The following is a 21,114-nucleotide window of genomic DNA, read 5'->3' as shown; positions in this document are numbered from 1 at the left end:
AAAAGATCAGGACAAGGAAGTCCCCCCAGGGAGAAGGAGAAAGTCCATCATCCCTAAAGCTAATGGCTCTAGAAATTGTTTATGCTCTATGAACCTCTACTTTATATTTAAAAATAAAATTTTGAATGCCTCAACCTGAAAAGCTTTGGCTATGGCCTGATCTTCTGAAGTAGCGGGCTTTGGAATTTGGCTTGGAGTAGTTTGGATATAGTCTAGTCTGGTAAGCTTTGAATGAACCAGATAATGCCCTGGCCCTGGTGTTGGCTGGACCATGCCTGGGGCTCCTCATCTATTTCAGTGACTGTCTATATACTCCAGGGAGTGAGCGTTGAATGGTCACTTACTTGCCCTTGTAAACTTGCCCTTGTAAGGTCGGGAAAAGGCTGAACTAAATATGTAAATAATGAAAGTAGACCCTGTTCCTGGGGGTAAAATGCTGCATAAGTACATTCTTCATTGTTATATCATAGATTTTAGACTAGAAGTGGCAGCCTAGGGCAATCATTGGTTATCTCCTTAAGGATACGGGTTAAATCACATTATCATTGCACTGCTGATGTGTAGGACACGGATGTTCATAAACATCCCCTGGAGTAACACCCAACACATAGCTCTACTGAGTCCTTTTGAGAACAGGCAAACCGTGGAGTAACTTGCTGAACCCTGGATGAACTGTGTACCTCCTCCGCTTGCCACCTCCTTCTTTCCATTTTAATAGCTCTTCCTATTTTTATATACATGTCCTCTTAAAGAGTTGCTTAGCTGCTAGATTTACCTCACGGATTGAGGCATTTAAAATTTATTTTTAAATATAAAATGGGGGTTCATAGAAAACCCCTAATCAATTTCCAAAGCCATCAGCTTTAGAGCTGACTTTCCCCTTTTCCCCTGAGCAACCTTTTCCTGATCTTCTGAGGGAATATCCCTCTCCCCACAAACGCTCCAGCATCTCCTAATTCCCTCAAGTTGTATATATACCAGGAAATAAACTCATACTCTATCCTAATCAGTTTGCAATATAAAAGGAAGAGCAAAATTCCCAAACCTTAACCCTATGGCCTTTTCAGTGTTTATTGGTGGCTATATTGCAAACACCTGGGTAGCCAGGGCGCCTCTGCCTCACTCCGCTGCTTAGAAGCAGATTCTGCCACACATCCAGGATTATGTAATACATATCTGTCACGGTCCACAGGACCAGGGGACTTTAAAAAATAATGATGACATAAAAACTCACAGTGGTAGCTATACCACGGAACCCTAGGTGAGAAGGCACCTCCCCCCGCACACAGGTGCATGCACGCAAGGATGAAAGTTCCGGCCGCACGCGTCCCACACACGGACGCGCACACCGGCGCCTCGGAACTGGCTCGCGGTTCCCGAAGCCGGTTCCGCGGACGCCTGCTCCGGCTCCGTGGGAAAGGCGCTTACGCGGCGGGGCCCCGGGCAGCGCCAGACCCGGCGGGCGGCGGCGGCGTTGGCGCGGCCAGGCGAGGGGGGTTCCCGCAGCTAGCCCGCCCCGCCCCTCGCGCCCGCGGCTCCGCCTCGCCTCGCCATGGTGGAGCAGGGAGACGCGGCGCCGCTGCTGCGCTGGGCCGAGGGCCCCGCCGTCTCCCTGCCGCAGGCCCCGGAGCCGCAGGCGGGAGGCTGGGGCCGGGGCGGCGGCGGGGGCGCCCGGCCGGCCGCGGAGCCGCCCCGGAGGCGGGAGCCCGAGGAGCCGGCTGCCTCGGAGGTGCTGCTGCAGCCCGGGCGCCTGGAGCTGGGCGATGTGGAGGAGGACCAGGTGGTGGCCGTGTTCGTGGTCACCTTCGACCCCCGCTCGGGTGAGGGCTGCGCCAGGGCCGGGGGCTCGGGGAGGGTCGGGGTGTCCCCGGGCTTTGGGGGCGCGGCGGAGGGGCTCGGTGCGCGCGCACCTGCCCTCCCGGCCCCGCACCAGCGGCGGCTCCGGGCTCCCGGGCTCGGGGAAGGGCGGGGGTCGGCGCGTCCCCAGCTCCCTGCCTCGGGGCGCAGCCGGGTGCTGGCGCGCGGCCTCTCGGAGCGGCCCCGAGGGCTTTGTTTCAGCCCCGCCGACCTCCTCTCCCCTCCCCTCCGCTCCTCTCTTCTGAGTCCCAGCCCCACAGTGGTGTTCGCACTTCTCCAGTGACAGGAGATCCGGTTTGTGGCCGCGTTGGGTTTTGTTTTCTTTTCTTGCGGGCTAGAAGGTTTTTCACGTTGAGCGGAGGAAACCCCCCCAGGCGAGCGCCCTGAGCTCTGCGGCCTCCCCCTCCCCCCGCCCTGCTCGCTCTAGCTCCCCGTAGCTTCCTCCTGGGTAACTTTCGTAGCGGCCAAGTTCACTTTCTCTGACTGCATTATTTTGAGGAATTAACGCCGGGAGCATTAAGGGATGGGGCTGAGGGATTCTGCTGAAGGCTGATTAAAGGAGAAGCCTCCCCGGATAGGCTGTCTTTCGGAGATGCTTGGAGAATTAAAGTCTTATCCTACATAATCTTAGTCTAGCCACCCGGCAGGGAGGTATGCATTTTCCAGGTGAGAGTCCGCGGGAGATAGAAAGTGGAAGAATGACCCTGCGCGCGCAGGAAGCCTTGGAGGGTCAGCTAGGGACTTCTGACTCTGAGAGCGGCTGTGCTGTTCGGTGTTGGGGGAAGGAAGTGTCATCGCAGGAGTCGTGGTGTCAGGGCTTAAGGAAACCCAGGTGTGACTGTCAATGTCTCCAGGGCAGCTGCTGGAGTGTGGAGTGCCTGTTCGTGCAGGAAAATATTGGCTGCTTTCTGGGATGAGGTGGAATGGAGTGGGGAAAAAAGGGGTTAGGATCTGGAGAAGGGGAACCCAGTGTGGCAGCTGAGGGTGGGTTCCAGGCCGGTAGCTTTGGGGTTTTCAGCTGTGGGACACAGGGAGAATGTGGGATTCACTGTGGAGCTCCATTTGTAGGGACAGAGTTTGTGGGGAGAATTCAGGCCTTTGTGACTTCTGCTTGTTCCTTTGCCCCATTTCCATGGCTTTCAAACTTTTTTTGACTGACCTATCATGTGAAATTAATTTTACATCACAACCAGTATGCTCACATACATACGGTATTACATAACTGAAACAGACATTTCATGAAGTAGTGCTGACTCCTTCTACATGTAATGCATTTTTTTTTTTTTTTTTTTTGAGGCAGTCTCACTCTGTCACCCAGGCTGGAATACGCAGTGGCTCTTTTCTCTTTTCTAAGTGTTCATCAGACATGCTAATTGACTCGCATTTGAGATTCCTAGATACCAGTAGTTTGAAAAATATTGGTCTTTTTTTGACCAAAGTAACCCGTAATACTAGACAAAAACCAATACTTTGTAACTGATCATATTCCTTATGCCATACCCCATCATTTACAGGTAAACAGCTACCAGCATATGACTTATCCTGGGAAGTATTTCTGAGTAGCTAGAAGGAATGGAAAGGGCACATTCACACGGTCTGATTTAATATTGGTAGCTCCAGTGGTACAGTCTTAGGGAAGGGAAAGAGAAAAGAAAGTCTTATACTAATCACAGACAGAGTGATAGTTGATAATCTGGTAATTGATCAGTTACTGATATTGGCCAATTGATATTTATTACAAATATTTGATATTTGATATTATTACACCAAAAGGCTAGTACCTGCCCCCATTCCTTGTCAGTCACAGGCAGTGAGCATGGCTTTGTGAATTTGTGTATACGGAGTGTGTGTGTGTGTGATGGTTTTCTGACTAAGGCTGCTGTGCAAAGAAGGGATTGTAACAGATACTTAGACACTTTGTGCAGGCATTTTACTATAATGCTGTTTGATTTATTCTGATCACTGCTCTGTAATTTGAGGATCATTTATGCTCAATTTATAAATGAGGGAACATACCAGGGATGCTTAGGTAATTTGGGAATATTAAGTAGCCAATAAATACTTGACTGTAAGTCCCGTTGTCTTTCTAGTATACTATGCTGCCTGAACCCCTGGCATCTGATCCTTATCCAGGGATGGATGAGGAGGGAGGGAGAAAGAGAGAGCGCAGCGTGAGAGGGAGCACTTGTAACTTTTTTTTTTTGGTGGGGGAAAGCAGTCCTTTCTTGCCCATAAATGTGTTTGTCTCTTGTCATCTATCCTAGTCCTAAATGGCACTTTGCATCCTGTAAAAATACTCTGATAGACCTTGTACCATATAATTTTATTTTGTATATATCTTAAAAGTAGGAGATGTAGTGAATGAATGCTACTGAGCTTCGGAGAGCCTCAAGGTTAGCACTAGGATAGGGCCCTCAGAGAGTGTGGGATGTACCCCTTGTGTGATGGTTCCGGTGGAGTGAGGCGCATAGTGGCACAGTGAACTGGAGGCATCACTGGCCCAGCATCTTCCCCTCTCTATTGCTGAGGCAGATCTGCTGTTTGTTTCTATTTAATATTGGCCCACCCAGATTTTTGCCCCTCCTTCACCTGTGTGCGCAGTAAAGTGAATATTGACTTCTTTCCCAAAATGAGCATATTGTCGAAGTTCTTACACAGGTGTGATTTGTCCCGTTAGTTTCTCTCGCTGACCTGCCTGCTTAGCCACTTCCCCATGTCTCTCCCACCTGTGTCCTCGGTTTCCACTCCTAGGAGATCCTTCCTCCCCCCACCCCACACCCACCTCAACCCTCCCCACCCCGTCACTTACTGCCCGGGCCATGGTATTTTGTGCATCTTCCCATGTAATGTGGATAACTGTTGGCATGTGTCCAAATCAGTGTGTGTGCATGAGAGAGAGGGAGAGAGTGAAAGAGGGAGAAGAGAATTCATAGCTGTGGTACATTCATTAGGAAGTAGAGTAAGAAGGAAAAGGAGAGGTGGATCCTTGTTAGAAGGGGTGTGTGTGCGTGTTTGAGCAGGAATAGATGCAGTGAGTCTCTGACTGAGGTGTGGAAATAGGAGTAATCCTTTTGCACTTTCAGATACAAGTTTTGGAAAGCTGGGCAGGCCATCTGTGGGAAGAATCAGAGAAAGTCTTAAAGCTTATTTCCATCAGATTCATGGATTGAAAATTGTGGTTGTTGAGTCTACAAATGACTTAAGAACAGGGGCTCCAGGTTCAAAGCGAGGCTTACGCGTACACTCAGTCCTTATCTGGAGCAGGGGGCGCTAGGGTGGTGGTGCTGATCATCTGGGCCACAAAGCGGCTATTGAAACCAGACCCAGATGCTAACTCTGCAAGCTGGGTGGAAGATGTTGGAAGCCAGAATATTGCTTTTTCATTTTGTTCAACCCCATGATTTAGAGCCTTGATTTTAATGTAACTTTTGTTATTTGGGTTTCTAGTAACATTTTCTCAGTCTGCTTGATTAAAGGAAAGGATATTGTCACACTTGGGGAACACCCCTGCCCCCAGATGGTGGCAAGAGCGGTTTCACCATGTGGCTGAGGATGTGTGTGTGGGCAGGATGGAGGCTGATGAAGCTTTGAACATACAATGTCTGGGCATCTGTGCATCTGCCTCATTAGACTGTTTCTTTATAAGAGATTAACTTTACACTGCTGCATTTAGAGTTTTATTGTGGGTGCCTGGGAGAAATTCCTGTGCTCTGTGTGTTTGTATTGGGGCAGCTTGCAAGAGGAGGGGTAAGGTGAGAGGCAGATCACCCGCTGAGGTTTTCAAGATGTTTCTCCCTTTCATCTTGGGAATGAATTTCTACCTGTTCCTCCCTCAGCCTCTGGCCAGTGCCCAGATTACATCTAAACACCTATTTAATGTATCTAAGCGCTTCTATGTTTATGTCAGGTGAGTATATTTAAAATCACACACGCTAATTTTAATCTCTATAGATTCCCTGTATAGTCTATGAAACACAAGCATTTTTTTTTTTTTTTTTAAAAACAATGGAGATGATGGAGGCCCAGTGAGATTAGGGCTAGGTCTGGTGTCTGAGGCACGACTTGGAGCGCTGCCCGGGTCATCTGACTCGTGGCAAATAATAAATGGCTCCAGCAATGGGTGGGAAAGTGACAAAGTAGAATGCGAATGGAAAATTTGGAGGACAATTTTAAGATGCAAAGAACAGTCGTAAGCATGAACAGCTCAAATGCAGGCAAAGAAAAAGCCAGTTCTGATACCCAGCCAGAAAGTCTCGCAGGAAGAGAAACTGTCATGTCGCGATTCTTCTCCCGTATTTACACCAAATGCCAGTGGAATACAATTGTGGTTCATTTGCTTAATCCCTCCATGGTAGAATCTTTCCCAGGTGGTTAGTGATTCACCTGCTTGTGGTTTTCAGGGAGAAATCAGTTTGTAGCCATCTGCTGTGAAGTCAGTTTCTTCTCTTGAAAATTGAGGAGGGGAAAATAAAAATGGTAATTGTAATACCCACCACCTCCTGAGTGCCTACTGTGTGCCAAGGACTGTGCCACATGTTTCAACAACCTGCCTCTGATCCTCCCACCGGGCTTCACCATAATCATGAGAAAAACAGGTGCACCGAGCCATTAAGTTGTCTAAAGTTAGGGCCAGAGCCCAAGTCTACCTGCACCCCTTATCCACACCACACCACCACCCAGTGGAGAATGATATGGGATCTGTGAAATGGAAGGTCTTTCTTTGTAAAGTGAATGCATTGGAATTCAGCCATGGATTGGCATATAGCTGACTTTAAATCACTAGGATTAGCTTCTTCCTGACTCAGCATTCTTTATCCTGATGCTTTTCTCTTTGCCTTGTATGTGCTCTCAGCCTAGGTGGTTTATAGACTGTTTCAAACCATGTAAGACCCAAAGTCAACTCACGTGGGTTACTTTGCTGGTGTTAGGGTCTGAACCAAATACTCTTTGGAGGTTTCCATCTGTGGGATCTGGTGGCCCCTTTAGGTGGTTATGTGAAGGGAATGTATTGTTGGGACCTGGAATACTCTTGGTTGCGTGCCTTTATTTCTGAAACAGGATTGGTTTTGACTTCCTGATTAGAATCTGTATACACAGATGGAAAGATGCCCGTGGAAAGAGTAAAAGCCCAGGCACGTGCTGGGGTGGGCGTTCCACTCCTCAGGTCAGAGGAGCTGGAAGAGGATCTCCAGCTGAGGCAGTCTCTGGCTAGGAAATGCAGAGCTCAGGAGGAAGTGCTCGCGTGGGGGTCATCTAACAGAGGAAAAAGAAGTGGACATATTTCCCATTAAAGAGAGATTGTTTTGGTTCAAGATCATTGCTTTCTCTATTTTAAATATTTTGAGGTGAACTTTCTAGCAGACCGCAGTTGCTGCAGTTAATGTCTGTTATCCCGAGGAAATAGTGATGAATTTTAAGACATCTGGGGGTTTGGTCATTTCTCATTTAAACAAGTAGTTTTGGAAGTCACAGTCAATTGTCAGCCTACATAGGACAGCCTACATCTGGCCTAGCCCGTGGACTTACAAAACCCCAGCTCTGGGAGGCCCTGGTGCACAGAGCTGTCAGGCTGACCTTCGGAGCTGTGCAGTGGCAGGGCTCAGACCATCTGTATATCCTCAGCCAGGCGCGACACTGGCCTCCTGTCTTTCCCTGGGTAACTGAGCTGCCAGCCTCATAGTCTGTTAGTCCAAGTTCCTTTAAACACAGACATATTTGCCTTTGCATGAGCTCAGCACCTGGCAGGCACCATGCTGCCAGGTTGTGCCCCACCAATATTTGTTCAGTGACCAGCTGAATGTCCACAATGCATATTGCTCCATTTGTGCCTTCCGTGGGCGTTGTGTGAATCCCTCCTCAGAAGCTGTCTTTGCAGTAGAGGCTAGGAAGTGCCTGTAAGTACCTGTAATAGACCCAAGTCATGGTGCAAGATGAGAAAGGACATGGAGATGGAAGGAGAGCAAGTTAGGGGAGAAAAGGGCACTTGTCAGTGGCGACCCCTCTCTTTGATGGGCTAGCCATGAGATGACCTCTTTTGTTGAATCTTCCAGGCCCCAGCTCCCTGGCTGAGTTCTTAATACAGTGAGGATATTTGGAAAACCTAGAAGCTTGGAATGTGAAGACTGAGCCTGGCATAAGTTGCAGTCAGGATGAGTTTCTTTCTGGTATTAAAAGACATCCCATAAGGATTACTAATTATGCAAAATCACTTTACATTAAGCCTCCTCAAATTCCATATGTAAGCTGGTTTTCATTTGTAATGTTTCTGTAGGATAGCCTCAAGCCCTGATAGCTCTTCATTCCGTATTATCTGTGGTGTATTGCCTTAATTATTTTTGGCTCTTGCAAAGTCCTTTATGCTCTCCTTATGTTTTTACACATTGCTGTTATTTCAATTATTTTCCCCAGTTTGTAAGTTGTAATGTTTTGAGAAGTTGAAAGAATAGTACAGTGAAAACCTGTATGTCTTTCACTTAGAGTCCCTGTTTATTGACATTTTGCCCCATTTGCTTTATTCTTATATAGCCACTCCCCGTATAACATGAAATATGTGTTCCAGAAATCACTGTGTGGCAAAAAAAATCATGAACTAAAAATCTTAGGGCTTCTGAGAAAAACTTCGTCAGTGGCACATTTTTTTTTTTTTTTAAAAGATAGAAACATACCAAAAACTGTAGGACAGTTTTGCATATGATAAATGGTTAAGAAATACATAAATACTCAGTAAACATGGAACTGTACCTTTAAAAGACCTGGTGTTTGTATCTGGAGGTGAGTGCTGAAAGGATTGAGCCTGTGAATTACTATGTGTGGTGGGAGGAGGGTTGTCTGAAATCAGAGGCAAAACTGTGACGCTAGAGGTGCATGGCATGGCTCAGAACGAGGTGACCTGAGGTAGCAGGTAGATGCTTAAGGTGGATGTGTTTTGTAGATTCCGACATGGCTTGATTCAGCTGGGTGTAGTTTTCCACATTCACTTTGTGTTTGTCATGATTGAAATCACGCATAAACAAACGTCAAATTCCCTAATATATCGATTGCTTTGGAACAGATTCAACAAGCATTATAGCAGAACCGATTGTCTGTAGAGATATAAATAGACTTTTATTTTTTTGCTGAACTATTTGAAAGTAAGTTGTGGATGTCATGGCATTCATTTCTAAATTCTTCAGTATGGGCTGGGCATGAATATGTATACCAATGCCTGTAATAACACTTTGGAAGACCGAGGCGGAAGGATTTCTTGAGGCCAGGAGTTCAAGACCACCCTGGGCAACATGGCGAGACCTCCTCTCCACAAAAAATGAAAAAATTAGCCAGGTGTGGTGGCGCATGCCTGTAGTCCCAGCTGTTTGGGAGGTTGAAATGGGAGGATCATTTGAGCCCTGGAGTTAGAGGTTATAGTGAGCTATGATTGGGCCACTGCACTCCAGCCTGGGCAACCCTGTCTCTTAAAAAAAAATAAAATAGCCGGGCGCGGTGGCTCAAGCCTGTAATCCCAGCACTTTGGGAGCCGAGGCGGGCGGATCACAAGGTCAGGAGATCGAGACCATCCTGGCTAACACGGTGAAACCCCGTCTCTACCAAAAAAACAAAAACAAAAAAAACTAGCCAGGTGAGGTGGTGGGCGCCTGTAGTCCCAGCTACTCGGGAGGCTGGGGCAGGAGAATGGTGTGAACCCGGGAGGCGGAGCTTGCAGTGAGCTGAGATCCGGCCACTGCACTCCAGCTTGGGCGACAGAGCGAGACTCCGTCTCAAAAAAAAAAAATAAATAAATAAAATAAAATAAAATAAAATACTTCAGTATAAATCTCCTAAGAATGAGGCTGTTTTTCTACATCACCATAGTATCATTGCCACTCTTAGAGTAGTTAATTTAGGTTGATTCATCAATTAGGGTTTTTTCCATAACTAATATATTTTATTTTTTAGAGCAATTTTAATTTTACAGAAAAATTGAGCAGACAGTACAGAGTTCCCTTATACTATCTCCCCCTCACTGTTACACAAATAATTTCCCTTTATTAACATCTTTCATTAGTGTGTATTATAATTGAACTAATATTGATACATTATTGTTTATTTAGATCCATAGTTTGCCTTAAGGTTCACTGTTGTACAGTTCAATGGGTTTTGAAAAATGCACGATGTTACATATCCACCATAACAGTATCATACAGAATAGTTTCACTGCCCTAAAGATCTGTGCTCGACCTATTCATCCCTCCTTTCCTGTTGATCTTTTTATTGTCTCTATAATTTTGCCTCTCCCAGAATGTGACATAGTTGAAATCATACAGTATGTAGCCTTTTCAGACTGGCTTCTTTTACTTAGCAACGTGCATTTAAAGTTCCTCCATGTCTCTTCATGGCTTGATAGTTCATTTTTCTGTATTGCTAAAAAGTATTTCATTGTATGGATGTCTCACGTTTTGTTTATCCATTCACCTATGAAGGACATCATGGTTGTTTTCCAGTTTTGGGCCATTGTGAATAAAGCTGCTGCAAACATCTTTGTGCAGGTTTTGTGTGAATGTATGTTTTCAGCTCATTTGGATAAATACAAAGGTGCATAGTTGCTGGGTCATATGATAATATGTTAGTTTTGTAAGAAACTGCCAAACTGTCTTTCAAAGTGGTTGTGCCATTTTATATTCCCACCAGCAATGAATTCCTGTTGTCCCACATCCTCATCAGCATTTGGTGTTTTTGGTGTTTTGAATGTTAGCCGTTCTGATATGTGTGTCATGCTATCTCATTGTTATTTTAATTTGCAATTGCCTAATGAGCGTATGAAAAAATATTCAGCATCATATGTCATTTGCCATCTGTGTATCTTCTTTGATCAGGTGTCAGTTCAGATCTTTTATCCTTTTAAAAAGTTAGATTGTTTTCTTATTGTTGAGTTTTATGAGTTCTTTGTATAATTTAGATAACAGTCCTTTATCAGATATGTGTTTTACAAATATCTTCTCTCAGTCTGTGGCTTGTCTTTTCATTCCCTTAATAGTGTCTTTCATAGATCAGAAGTTTTACATTTTAATGAAGTCCAGTGTATCCATTTTTCCTTCATGAATTGTGCTGTTAGTGTTATATCCGGAAACTCATTGCTAAACCCAAAGTCACCCAGATTTTTCTCATGTGTTATCTTCTAGAAGTTTTATAATTCTGCGTTTTACATTTTGGTTTACTATCCATATTTTTTAAAAAATTGTTATTATTTTAGAGACAGGGTCTCACTCTGTTGCCCGGGCTGGGATGCAGTGGAGTGAGCATAGCTCCTTGCAGCCTTGAACTCCACTTGAGCTCAAGTGATCCTCCCACTCCACTCTCCCAAGTAGCTAGGACTACAGGCTCATACCACCATGCCTGACTATCTTTTTTAAATTTTTTTGTAGAGACAGGGTCTCGCTATGTTACCTAGGCTAGCTGCTTTCCATATTGAATAAATTTTTGTGAAAGGGGTAAAGTAGGTGTCTAGTTTTACATCTTTGCATGTAGATGTCCACTTGTTTCAGCACCATTTATCGTAAAGACTATCTTTTCTCCATTGTGTTGCTTTTGTTCCTTTGGCAAAGATTACGTCATTTATTTGTGTAGGTCTGTTTCAAGCCTCTGTATTCTGTTCCATTAATCTATTTGTCTGATATTTCACCAATACCTACTCTCTTGATTAATTTTATAATAAGTCTTAAAGTTGGGTGCACTGTTTATCTTCTAATTTTATTTTTCTTCAGTATTATGTTGGCTATTTGGGGTCTTTTGCCTTTCCATGTAAGCTTTGGAATTAACTTGTCAATATCCACAGAATAATTTGCTGGGATTTTGATCGGGATTGCATTGAGTCTATAGCATAAATGAATATGAAATTCCCTTTGCTCAAATTGCTCTCAAGTACATCTGTTGCATTGACACAAATCCAGTAAGTGATAAAAGTAGAACTGACTATATACAGATCTGGTTATGCCTTTTTTTCCTGAACCATTTGAAAGTAAGTCACAGATATGATAATATGTGACTCCTAAATGTTTGAGTATAAACCTTCTAAGGATAAGAACATTTTCCTATGTAACTACAATATTATTGTCATTTCTAGGGTAATTAACACTAATTCATCAGTTTTTTTAAACACATGCATGCCCTTAATAAATCTGTTAATATATATATAATATATAAATCTGTTAATATATAATACATGTAAGAAGGGAAGAGTGGATATTGAAGGACAGCTTGCACACCTGATATACCTAGATTTCTTTTTTTTTAAAAAAATGCCTTCTATAAAATTAGTCTCTCTTTTTTTTTTTTTTTTTCTGAGACGGAGTCTCGCTCTGTCACCCAGGCTGGAGTGCAATGGCCGGATCTCAGCTCACTGCAAGCTCCGCCTCCCGGGTTCACGCCATTCTCCTGCCTCAGCCTCCTGAGTAGCTGGGACTACAGGCGCCCGCCACCTCGCACGGCTAGTTTTTTGTATTTTTTAGTAGAGACGGAGTTTCACCATGTTAGCCAGGATGGTCTCAATCTCCTGACCTCGTGATCCACCCGTCTCGGCCTCCCAAAGTGCTGGGATTACAGGCTTGAGCCACCGTGCCCGGCCTAAAATTAGTCTCTTAAGATACTCCTTTAAAAAATTTAAGATACTCCTTTAAAAAGGAGAATTTGGGGAAACATTAAGCACTGTATTGATCTCATGGAGATTCACGATGCAGAGTGGCACATTAAAGGCTCTGAGAAGTTCTGCAATAGAGGAATGTGTCTAGCTTTGTTTAAGCTAAGATAACTTGGCCAAAAAAACACACATTTCACAAAATTTTGTTTTCTTTTTTGCAGAAGCCCTATTAACATAAGCTTGGGAAATATTACTTTGGGAATCATTGAGAGTGTCTTAGTTTGCAGTTATGCAAACATTCTTAAAGCAATTCTAGTCCTAGGGATGTAGTAGAAATGTGCATATTGTGATAGTCAAAGTTCAATCAAAGAAACAGAAAAACTAGGAGATACATAAAGGAGTTTGTTGCAGGGATTTGGTTTTATGCAACTGTGGGAGCTGTTAGACAATCTATATAAGGCTGTTATTTGTGTCTGCTGTTGGAGTTTGAAGTCTACTGGGCAGACAGTTATGAAGGAAGAGAGTAAATCTGTGAAGAAGAGGAGGAGGAGGAGGAGGAGGAAGAATAAGAAGCTGAAACTCATGAAGATAGATGGGAACTTGGATCAGGCTGTTACTGTATCCAGCTTTGGTGATGTGGGTGTCTCCTAAGGAGAAGCTGATGCCCTTTATTATGGAACAAAACACACACCTGGCTTAGGAGTCGGAGAAGTTGAAGGAAGATCAAGGGATGGTGGCTGCAGCATCATCAGGGCTGGCTGCTGCCCCTCACCACTGTGGGAAGCCTGCAGAGAAGCAGCTATGCAGTGCACCTTCTGCACCGACCTTACAGATGCAAACATAACGTGGCTATTGATTCACTTCCAAATCTCAGCTGGAAGCATACAAAGAAGGGAAATTCTGAGGAGGATAGTTCAGCCCAACCAGATCAGTGCATTACAATGCCACTTTACGCTATTTCAGCAGATGGCAAATACAGGATTGTTTACAGCAGTGCCCGTTGCTGTAACTTCACATTGGAAGTGACCTGAATGTGCATCACCAGTTAAGCAGGTAAACTGCTACATGCATATGATAGAAGTAATAAATGAACAAACTATTGCTACACACATCAGCATGGATGACATAAAAGACATAAAAATATAAACTATAATTACATTTGTAGAAACTCAGAAGAGGCTAAGCTAATTCATGAGAGAGGGTTAATGACTTGGAGGCTCTATGAGGGAGGGTTCTGATGTACAAATAATGTTCTTTCAGCTTCTTGATCTGGGTGCTACTTACACAAATATGCTGACTTTGGGAAAATCCATTGAGTTGTACTTTGTGCACTTTTCCTTTTTTAAAATTTTAAGTTCCAGGATAAATGTGCAGATGTGCAGGTTTGTTACATAGGTAAATGTGTGCCATGGTGGTTTGCTCCACCTCTCAACCCCTCACCTAGGTATTAAGCCCTTCATGCGTTAGCTGTTTATTCTGATGCTTTTTCTTCCCCTTCCCCACTGACAGGCCCTGGTATGTGTTGTTCCCCTCCCTGTGTCCATGTGTTCTCACTGTTCAGCTCCCACTTATGAGTGAGAACATGCAGTGTTTGGGTTTCTGTTCCTGTGTTAGTTTGCTGAGGATAATGGCTTCCAGCTCCATCCATGTCCCTGCAAAGGACGTGATCTCGTTCCGTTTTATGGCTGCATAGTATTCTGTGGTGTATACCACGTTTTCTTCATCCAGTCTACTGTCGATGGCTGCATGGTATTCTGTGGTGTGTAACGACGTTTTCTTTATCCAGTCTACCATTGATGGCTGCATGGTATTCTGTGGTGTGTAACGACGTTTCTTCATCCAGTCTACCGTCGATGGCTGCATAGTATTCTGTGGTGTGTACCACGTTTTCTTCATCCAGTCTACCGTCAGTGGCTGCATGGTATTCTGTGGTGTGTACCACGTTTTCTTCATCCAGTCTACGATCGATGGCTGCATAGTATTCTGTGGTGTGTAACCACGTTTTCTTTATCCAGTCTACCATCGATGGCTGCATAGTATTCTGTGGTGTGTAACGACGTTTCTTCATCCAGTCTACCGTCGGTGGCTGCATAGTATTCTGTGGTGTGTAACGACGTTTCTTCATCCAGTCTACCGTCGGTGGGCATTTGGGTTGGTTGCTTGCCTTTGCTATTGTGAATAGTGCTGCAATGAACATCTTGGCACTTTTCTATACTTATGCTATACTTCAATATAACATTTGGGTAAATAAAGTTTTAAGACACTGAGTAGTCATGAGTGGGCTGGGTTAGAGGAAAGAAGCCAAGTTTGAGCTAGCTGAACCCAGTGATGTGTGGCGTGTGGGTAAACAAGGCAGTGAGTATTAGAAGAAGCAGGTTGGTTGACAGAGCCTATCGAGGTTCATTGTAGCTCTGTCCCAGACTGTCCTGTCCCTTTCCTCTGCTGAGCATATCCTGCCACTGTGAAGGGTGAGGAGCATGTACACAGAGGCCCAAGCAGGGGCTGTTATCCCTGTCGTGCATCAGCAGAATCACCCTGTGGCAGGGCGGGGAAGATGGTGATTCTGTAGACCTAGGGTAGCCCCTGGCACCTTTTAAAGCTCGTTAGCTGTCCTGATGCATGCCACAGGGAAAAAATCCACTGGACTGTGGAGGTAATAGACATGGATGGTAGGGGAAAATATAAGAAAGCGTGGGGGAACTTGGCACTTAAAAAACTCATCTTATGCCCAAGGTCACCCCTCTTTCTTTCTGAGTGCTTTTTCTTATCTTTGACCCTGACAAACATAACATTTTCAGAGCTTTCTGTTTTATGAACTCTTAATTTCTCTTTCATGCTTTTCACTTTAGTGAATTGACTAAATGATCGGAATCCTTCCTCTTTTGAAAATAAACTATTTGAACGTGCCTTGGGCTGCTGAGTGTGGGATTCGACAGTGCTCTATGATAATTACCATGTCCTGAGACTAGATTGTATATTCCCTGATGCCCTGAACAATTATCTGAAAGCGCTGTTTGACTGGGATTATTGATGGTTTTTCTAATGCCTTAGCAAATTAGGATTTGGAGTGTTAATAAGAAGTTTGTTCTGAAATGAAATCTCACAAGTAGTTTAGTGTTTTGCTTTAAACCCTTTTGAATATGCATGAAAACAACAGGGAGTATTCTATAGTATTCTCTCAAGACTCCAGATAACACTGCTATTGTGTAGTTCCCTGATTCCCGTGGCCTGAGGCATGCTTGTACTTTTAAAATCCTATCTTGGCCTGGGGTGGTGGCTCACGCCTGTAATCCCAACATTTTGGGAGGCTGAGGCAGGTGATTCACCTGAGGTCAGGAGTTGGAGACCAGCCTGGGCAACATGGTGAAACCCCGTCTCTACTAAAAATACAAAAATTAGCCGGGCGTGGTGGCGGGCGCCTGTAGTCCCAGCTACTGGGGAGGCTGAGGCGGGAGAATGGCGTGAACCCGGGAGGCGGAGCTTGCAGTGAGCCGAGATCCTGCCACTGCACTCCAGCCTGGGTGACAGAGCGAGACTCTGTCTCAAACAACAACAACAACAACAACAAAAATTAGCTGGGTGTGGTGGTACACGCCTATAGTCTCAGCTACTCGGGAGGCTGAGGCAGGAGAATCGCCTTGAACTTGGGAGGTGGAGCTTGTAGTGACCTGAGATCGCGCCACTGCACTCCAGCCTGGGCGACAAAGTGAGACTCCGTCTCAAAAAAAAAGAAAAAAGAAATCACATCTTATCCTCTGTCCTAATATTGATCCCCCTGCACTATAACTGCTCACCTCCTATAGATCTCCTCATTTCTCTCCGGAATCTAATCTCACTGAGGTCAGGGACTTTGTATCTCCAGCATCTGGCTCAGGAGAAACCAAATAATTAATGATGAGTGAATGAGTCCCAGGATTCTGGAAGCAAATATCCTTGAAGAAGGACCTCACTTAGAGAGGAGAGAGGGAGGGAGGGAAACAGAGTTACATTGGTCAAAGAGGTAGGAAAAGCACTAAAATAGTATTCTATCATGGAAATCTAGGAAAAAGAAGAGAAATGTTTGAGGAATTAGCAAATCCTACCTAGAGGTGAATGAGAATGAGAATTTAAAACATGTTTTGGGATTTTTCCCAGTCATTAGTGGCTATAGATAGAATCAAGATCTCAAGGGATTAAGGAGAGAACACGAGGTAAGGAAATGAGGGCGTAAGATTAAAAAAACATGCAGAGAAGTGAGGCCACGAAAGGCAGATTTGGAAGTGGTTGAGCAGAATGACAGAATCAAAGGCAGCATCCTCCTGAGGGAGGAGAACAGTGTTTGAGGGCAGAGATGGGAGGTTCCTTCAGTGTCCATCTCCGGGTCCTCGGGTGTCACCCCTGCCGGTGATGGAGGAGCTGAGCTCTGAGCATCTCGCTGGTCTGTGTCAGGCTGAGTCAGCAGTCGGTTTATTGAGAAGCCACGTGTGCTAAGCCCTGTACTAACCCATTTGCTTTGAATGATGTTGCATCTTCCTTTTCCTACAGGGAACATGGTAGAATGGTGCTTACCTCAAGATATTGACCTCGAAGGTGTTGAGTTCAAGTCTATGGCCAGTGGGTCCCATAAAATCCAATCTGATTTCATGTAAGTACTTCTGAACTTGGAGTCTTCTTCGTACCATTCCCCCCATCTCCACACTTTCCCCAAAGCAGAAGGGCTCTTATTAGGAGGTCTTCATGTGCTGTATGTAAATGCCTTGAAAATACATGGATAGTTTTGTGTTGACATCATTTTTCTAGCGAGATGTCTAGCTTTCATCAGGTTCTCAATGGGCTTCGTGACCTACACATCTTAAGAATCCCTACCTGTAGAGGTTCTCTCACTTTCTCAGAAATTACATGGACCTCACCTGAGGTTTGGTTTTAATGAAAGTGCACAGTTTCAGCCCCGTGTGAGTTAACTGAGGACATCTATGTGTTCAACCTTGAAATACCAGCTTTAAGTCAGGCCATTTTTTAGTCCTATGTAGTGGCACATTCAGAGAGTTTTGTGAGAAGGAACAATGGAAAGACCTTAAGGGTAATGAAGTGGCTTTAATCTCCTCATGGGGCTGAATTCATGACTGATACAAGTGTGAGAAAGAGGAGGAAATAAAACGGCAGCTCAATGAAAAATATCAGAGCCTCAGGAAGTAAGGGAAGAATCAACGCGGTTTATGCTATGAAAGAGAGTCCTAGTTCCAGAGGAGCCTGAAGAGGAATGTTGGTTCTGCTTCTCCCGTCCAAGTCATTAGTTGTGGTGCAGGAGAGAAGAGATGTGTCCCATGATCGCGGGCAGCTGAGCAGCAGACTTGCCAGGGACCAACGCCCAGCTCCAGCCAGGTGACCCTTGGCAAGTTCTGTAATCTCTTCAAGCCTTGCTCATCTCGTCGGTGAGGTCAAGTGGCTTGGCCTACTTGTTTCTTTGAGGCTGAGCTTTGTCATTGACAGCCCCGGACACCGTTCATTTGTTTTGTTTAGGATCGCATCTCAAAATTCCTCTCTGATCTTGAGCCACGCTATGTATTTGGTCTCTTCTAGCTATTTCCGAAAGGGGCCCTTCTTCGGCCTGGCCTGCTTTGCCAACATGCCAGTGGAGAGCGAGCTGGAACGTGGCGCGCGGATGAAGTCTGTGGGCATCCTTTCTCCCTCCTACACGCTGCTTTACCGCTACATGCACTTCTTGGAGAACCAGGTTCGGTACGTGGCTTCCGTACATGTGCAGGGAGGCAGCAGGATCCACCATCTGGTGCATATGGCACGAGCCCTCGGAGACAGCACTTGCGTGCCAGAGCAGCAGATGTCTTTCCAAGAACATCCATGGCGATGTTTCACGCCTCGGGTAGTGTCCTTTCGTTTCAGCCAACGTCCTGCATGATGAGTCTTCACTCTATAATGAAAGCCAGGGTATATTCTGCCTTCAGTTTGGATTTAATACTGCCATCACTTTTTTAAATTAAGTCATTTGTTGACAGGTACATGATCTTTGTTTATTCAAAGCCACAGTAGTTACCTCCTCGCCCCAAGTTGGCAAAGAAATCCTAAACTTTTTAAAAGCCTACTCTTTTTATTATTGGGATTCTTACTATGATTGGGATAATAGGAAGAGAACTTAAAAAAAATTTTCTTTTTTGGTAGAGACAGGCTCTTACTATATTGCCCAGGCTGGTCTTGAACTCCTGGAGTCAAGTGATCCTCCTGCCTCAGCCCGCCAAAGAGCTGGGATTATAGGCGTGAGCCAAGTTGCCTGGGATAGGAAGAGAATTTTTAACAGAAGCAGCAAAACTATTCCTTTACATTTTTTTCATCATGCAAGTAACCTAATTACATTTCAGATTTTGAGGGGAAAATTTATCCCTAATCCCTGAAGCACTGACAAAATGTTACCACTTCTTTTCTGTGTATGTGTGTAAGTTTAAAATACATATTTGAGTATATACAATATATATATTCTTTTATAGTCTATACTTTTAAAATTTATCACTATTTAAACATTTTTATGCAACATAATTGTGATCTTCAGCTTTGAAAGTGTGAACTTTGTTGTTTGTGGAAAAAACATGTTTATTATTTAAAAATTTATGTGAAAGTACAAAGGATTTTAAAAAATCCTCTCAAATAGTAACACTCACAGATACCCATTGACAATATTCCATGAATGTGATTGTAGAATACAAATATCTTTACAAAAATAGGATTAATATTTTATAGATTTAATTTTCTCAAATAGCAGACTGTGTTAATGACATATATTAAACATAATTTTACTTATAACTTCAAGTAAATATTTTTTCACAGTAACATATACTAGACATTGAAATATTCCTCCAAAATTAAGAAAAAAGATTATGAAAAATGTGACAATATGTGACAAAATGTAACAATTGTTTACTGAGAAACAATATATAAACATTAAAATTGATCAGGAATGGTGGCTTACGCCTATAATCCCAACACTTTAGGAGGCCAAGGAGGATCAATTTAGGAGGATCAGTTGAAGCCAGGAATTCAAGACCAGCCTGGGCAACAAAGCAAGATTCCAACTCTACAAAAACAAAAAAATTAGCCAGGCATGGTGGTGTGCACCTGTAGTCCTAGCTACTTAGGAGGCTGAGGTGAGATGATGGCTTGAGCCCAGAAGTTTTGAGCTATGATTGTGCCATTGCACTCCAGCCTGAGTAACAGAGCAAGACCCTGTCTAAAACATAAAAGTAAATAAAAAAATAAAAAATTCTTGAATGGTTGAATTTTACCATCAGACACTTTTCTTTCTTTGAAAGGATCTTGCATGATCAATACTGTTGGCCTGTTCCCTTTATCCTGAGCTGGTTGTACAGTTCTTGAATGCTTTCTTGTTCCCCTCAGGATGCTATAGATACTGTTCTACTGTTATCTGAAATTAGTTATTTTGGAGAAGTTTCTCCATCCAGATACTTGTAGAGTTTATCTTTGTCTGTGCTGTTTCTGAACTTGCCAAATGTTTTGTTTTGTTGTTTGTTTTTGTTTTTGTTTCTTGAGACGGAGTCTTGCTCTGTCACCCAGGCTGGATTGCAGTGGTATGATCTTGGCTCACTGCAACCTCTGCCTCCTAGGTGCAAGCGATTCTCCTGCCTCAGCCCCCTGAGTAGCTGGGACTACAGCCCCCTGAGTAGCTGGCCCGCCACCATGCCTGGCTAATTTTTTTTTTTAAAGTAGAGACGGGATTTCATCATGTTGATCAGGCTGATCTCAAACTCCTGACCTCGTGATCCGCCTGCCTCGGCCTCCCAAAGCTCTGAGATACAGGTGTGAGCCACCGCGCCCAGCCTGAACTTGCCAAATGTTTATTAGTTCGTATCAGAATGTTCTGGGATAGTTTGTCCCCTTTGCTCAATAGATAGGTCTTTTATTTTTAATTTTAGGAACTGTTTCTTCTGTAATAAAATATTTAACTTTTGCGTTCTGGTTTTTCCTTCTCCAGGAATGCCTGTCATGCATATCTTTTCTCCCCCATTGTCTTCTATGTTTATCATTTCGATGATTCTTTTAATAGCTCTTTATTGCTGGAGCTGTCCCATACATTTACTTGGTTATTCTCTGTGGCTGAACATGCAGCATGTTTCTATTAACTGTTTATTTTTTTTTTAGCTGCTCCTCTACCTTTTGGAGCTATGGAAAATACATTTGCACATATATCTTTTTCTGTGTTCAAAATATTTCCTCAGTTTTTTCTTTTTTGTCTCAGAAGTAATATTATGAAGTTCTAAAAAAGACCATTTTATTGGGATTTTGACACTTTTAAAACAATATTATTCCTTTTAAAAAGCTAATTTTCCAAGTAGGCAATACAGTCTCATGGTTCAAAATCCAAAGATTTTAAGGTGTTATTTTATTAGTTAGGGTCCTGGCTAAAAGGCAAGAACAGAGGCCCAAAATTACTATGGCCCGATTAAGATAAAAGATTATTGCTCATGTCATAGCATAGAGGTAGGCAAGTGGTCAAGTTAGGTAGCCTGCTCTGTTCCATACAATTGTTCAGGGACCCATATTCATCTCTTGTTATTCTACCATATCCTAAGAATGGTTTTGTATTGCAAGGTGCTCTTTCCCAAATGTTGAAAGCTGCTTACTACTATTATGTTTGCATTTCA

At 43.9% G+C, this 21,114-nt stretch overlaps 1 protein-coding gene across 1 annotated transcript in view; it reads left to right on the top strand.

The window, feature by feature from the left end:
• Positions 1-1,492: 1,492 nt before the first annotated feature.
• Positions 1,493-21,114, top strand: part of DENND11 (DENN domain containing 11) — a 44,238-nt gene continuing 24,616 nt past the window's right edge. The window contains exons 1-3 of the mRNA XM_023184981.3: positions 1,493-1,820; positions 16,991-17,090; positions 18,026-18,184. Of these exons, the coding sequence (XP_023040749.1) occupies positions 1,553-1,820; positions 16,991-17,090; positions 18,026-18,184 (527 nt within the window). The 5' untranslated portion in view covers positions 1,493-1,552. The remainder of the gene's footprint in view (positions 1,821-16,990; positions 17,091-18,025; positions 18,185-21,114) is intronic.

Source organism: Piliocolobus tephrosceles, chromosome 8 (genome assembly GCF_002776525.5).
Source record: "Piliocolobus tephrosceles isolate RC106 chromosome 8, ASM277652v3, whole genome shotgun sequence".
In the NCBI taxonomy this organism is placed as follows: domain Eukaryota; kingdom Metazoa; phylum Chordata; class Mammalia; order Primates; family Cercopithecidae; genus Piliocolobus; species Piliocolobus tephrosceles.
This window is presented reverse-complemented; position numbering and strand designations above follow the sequence as displayed.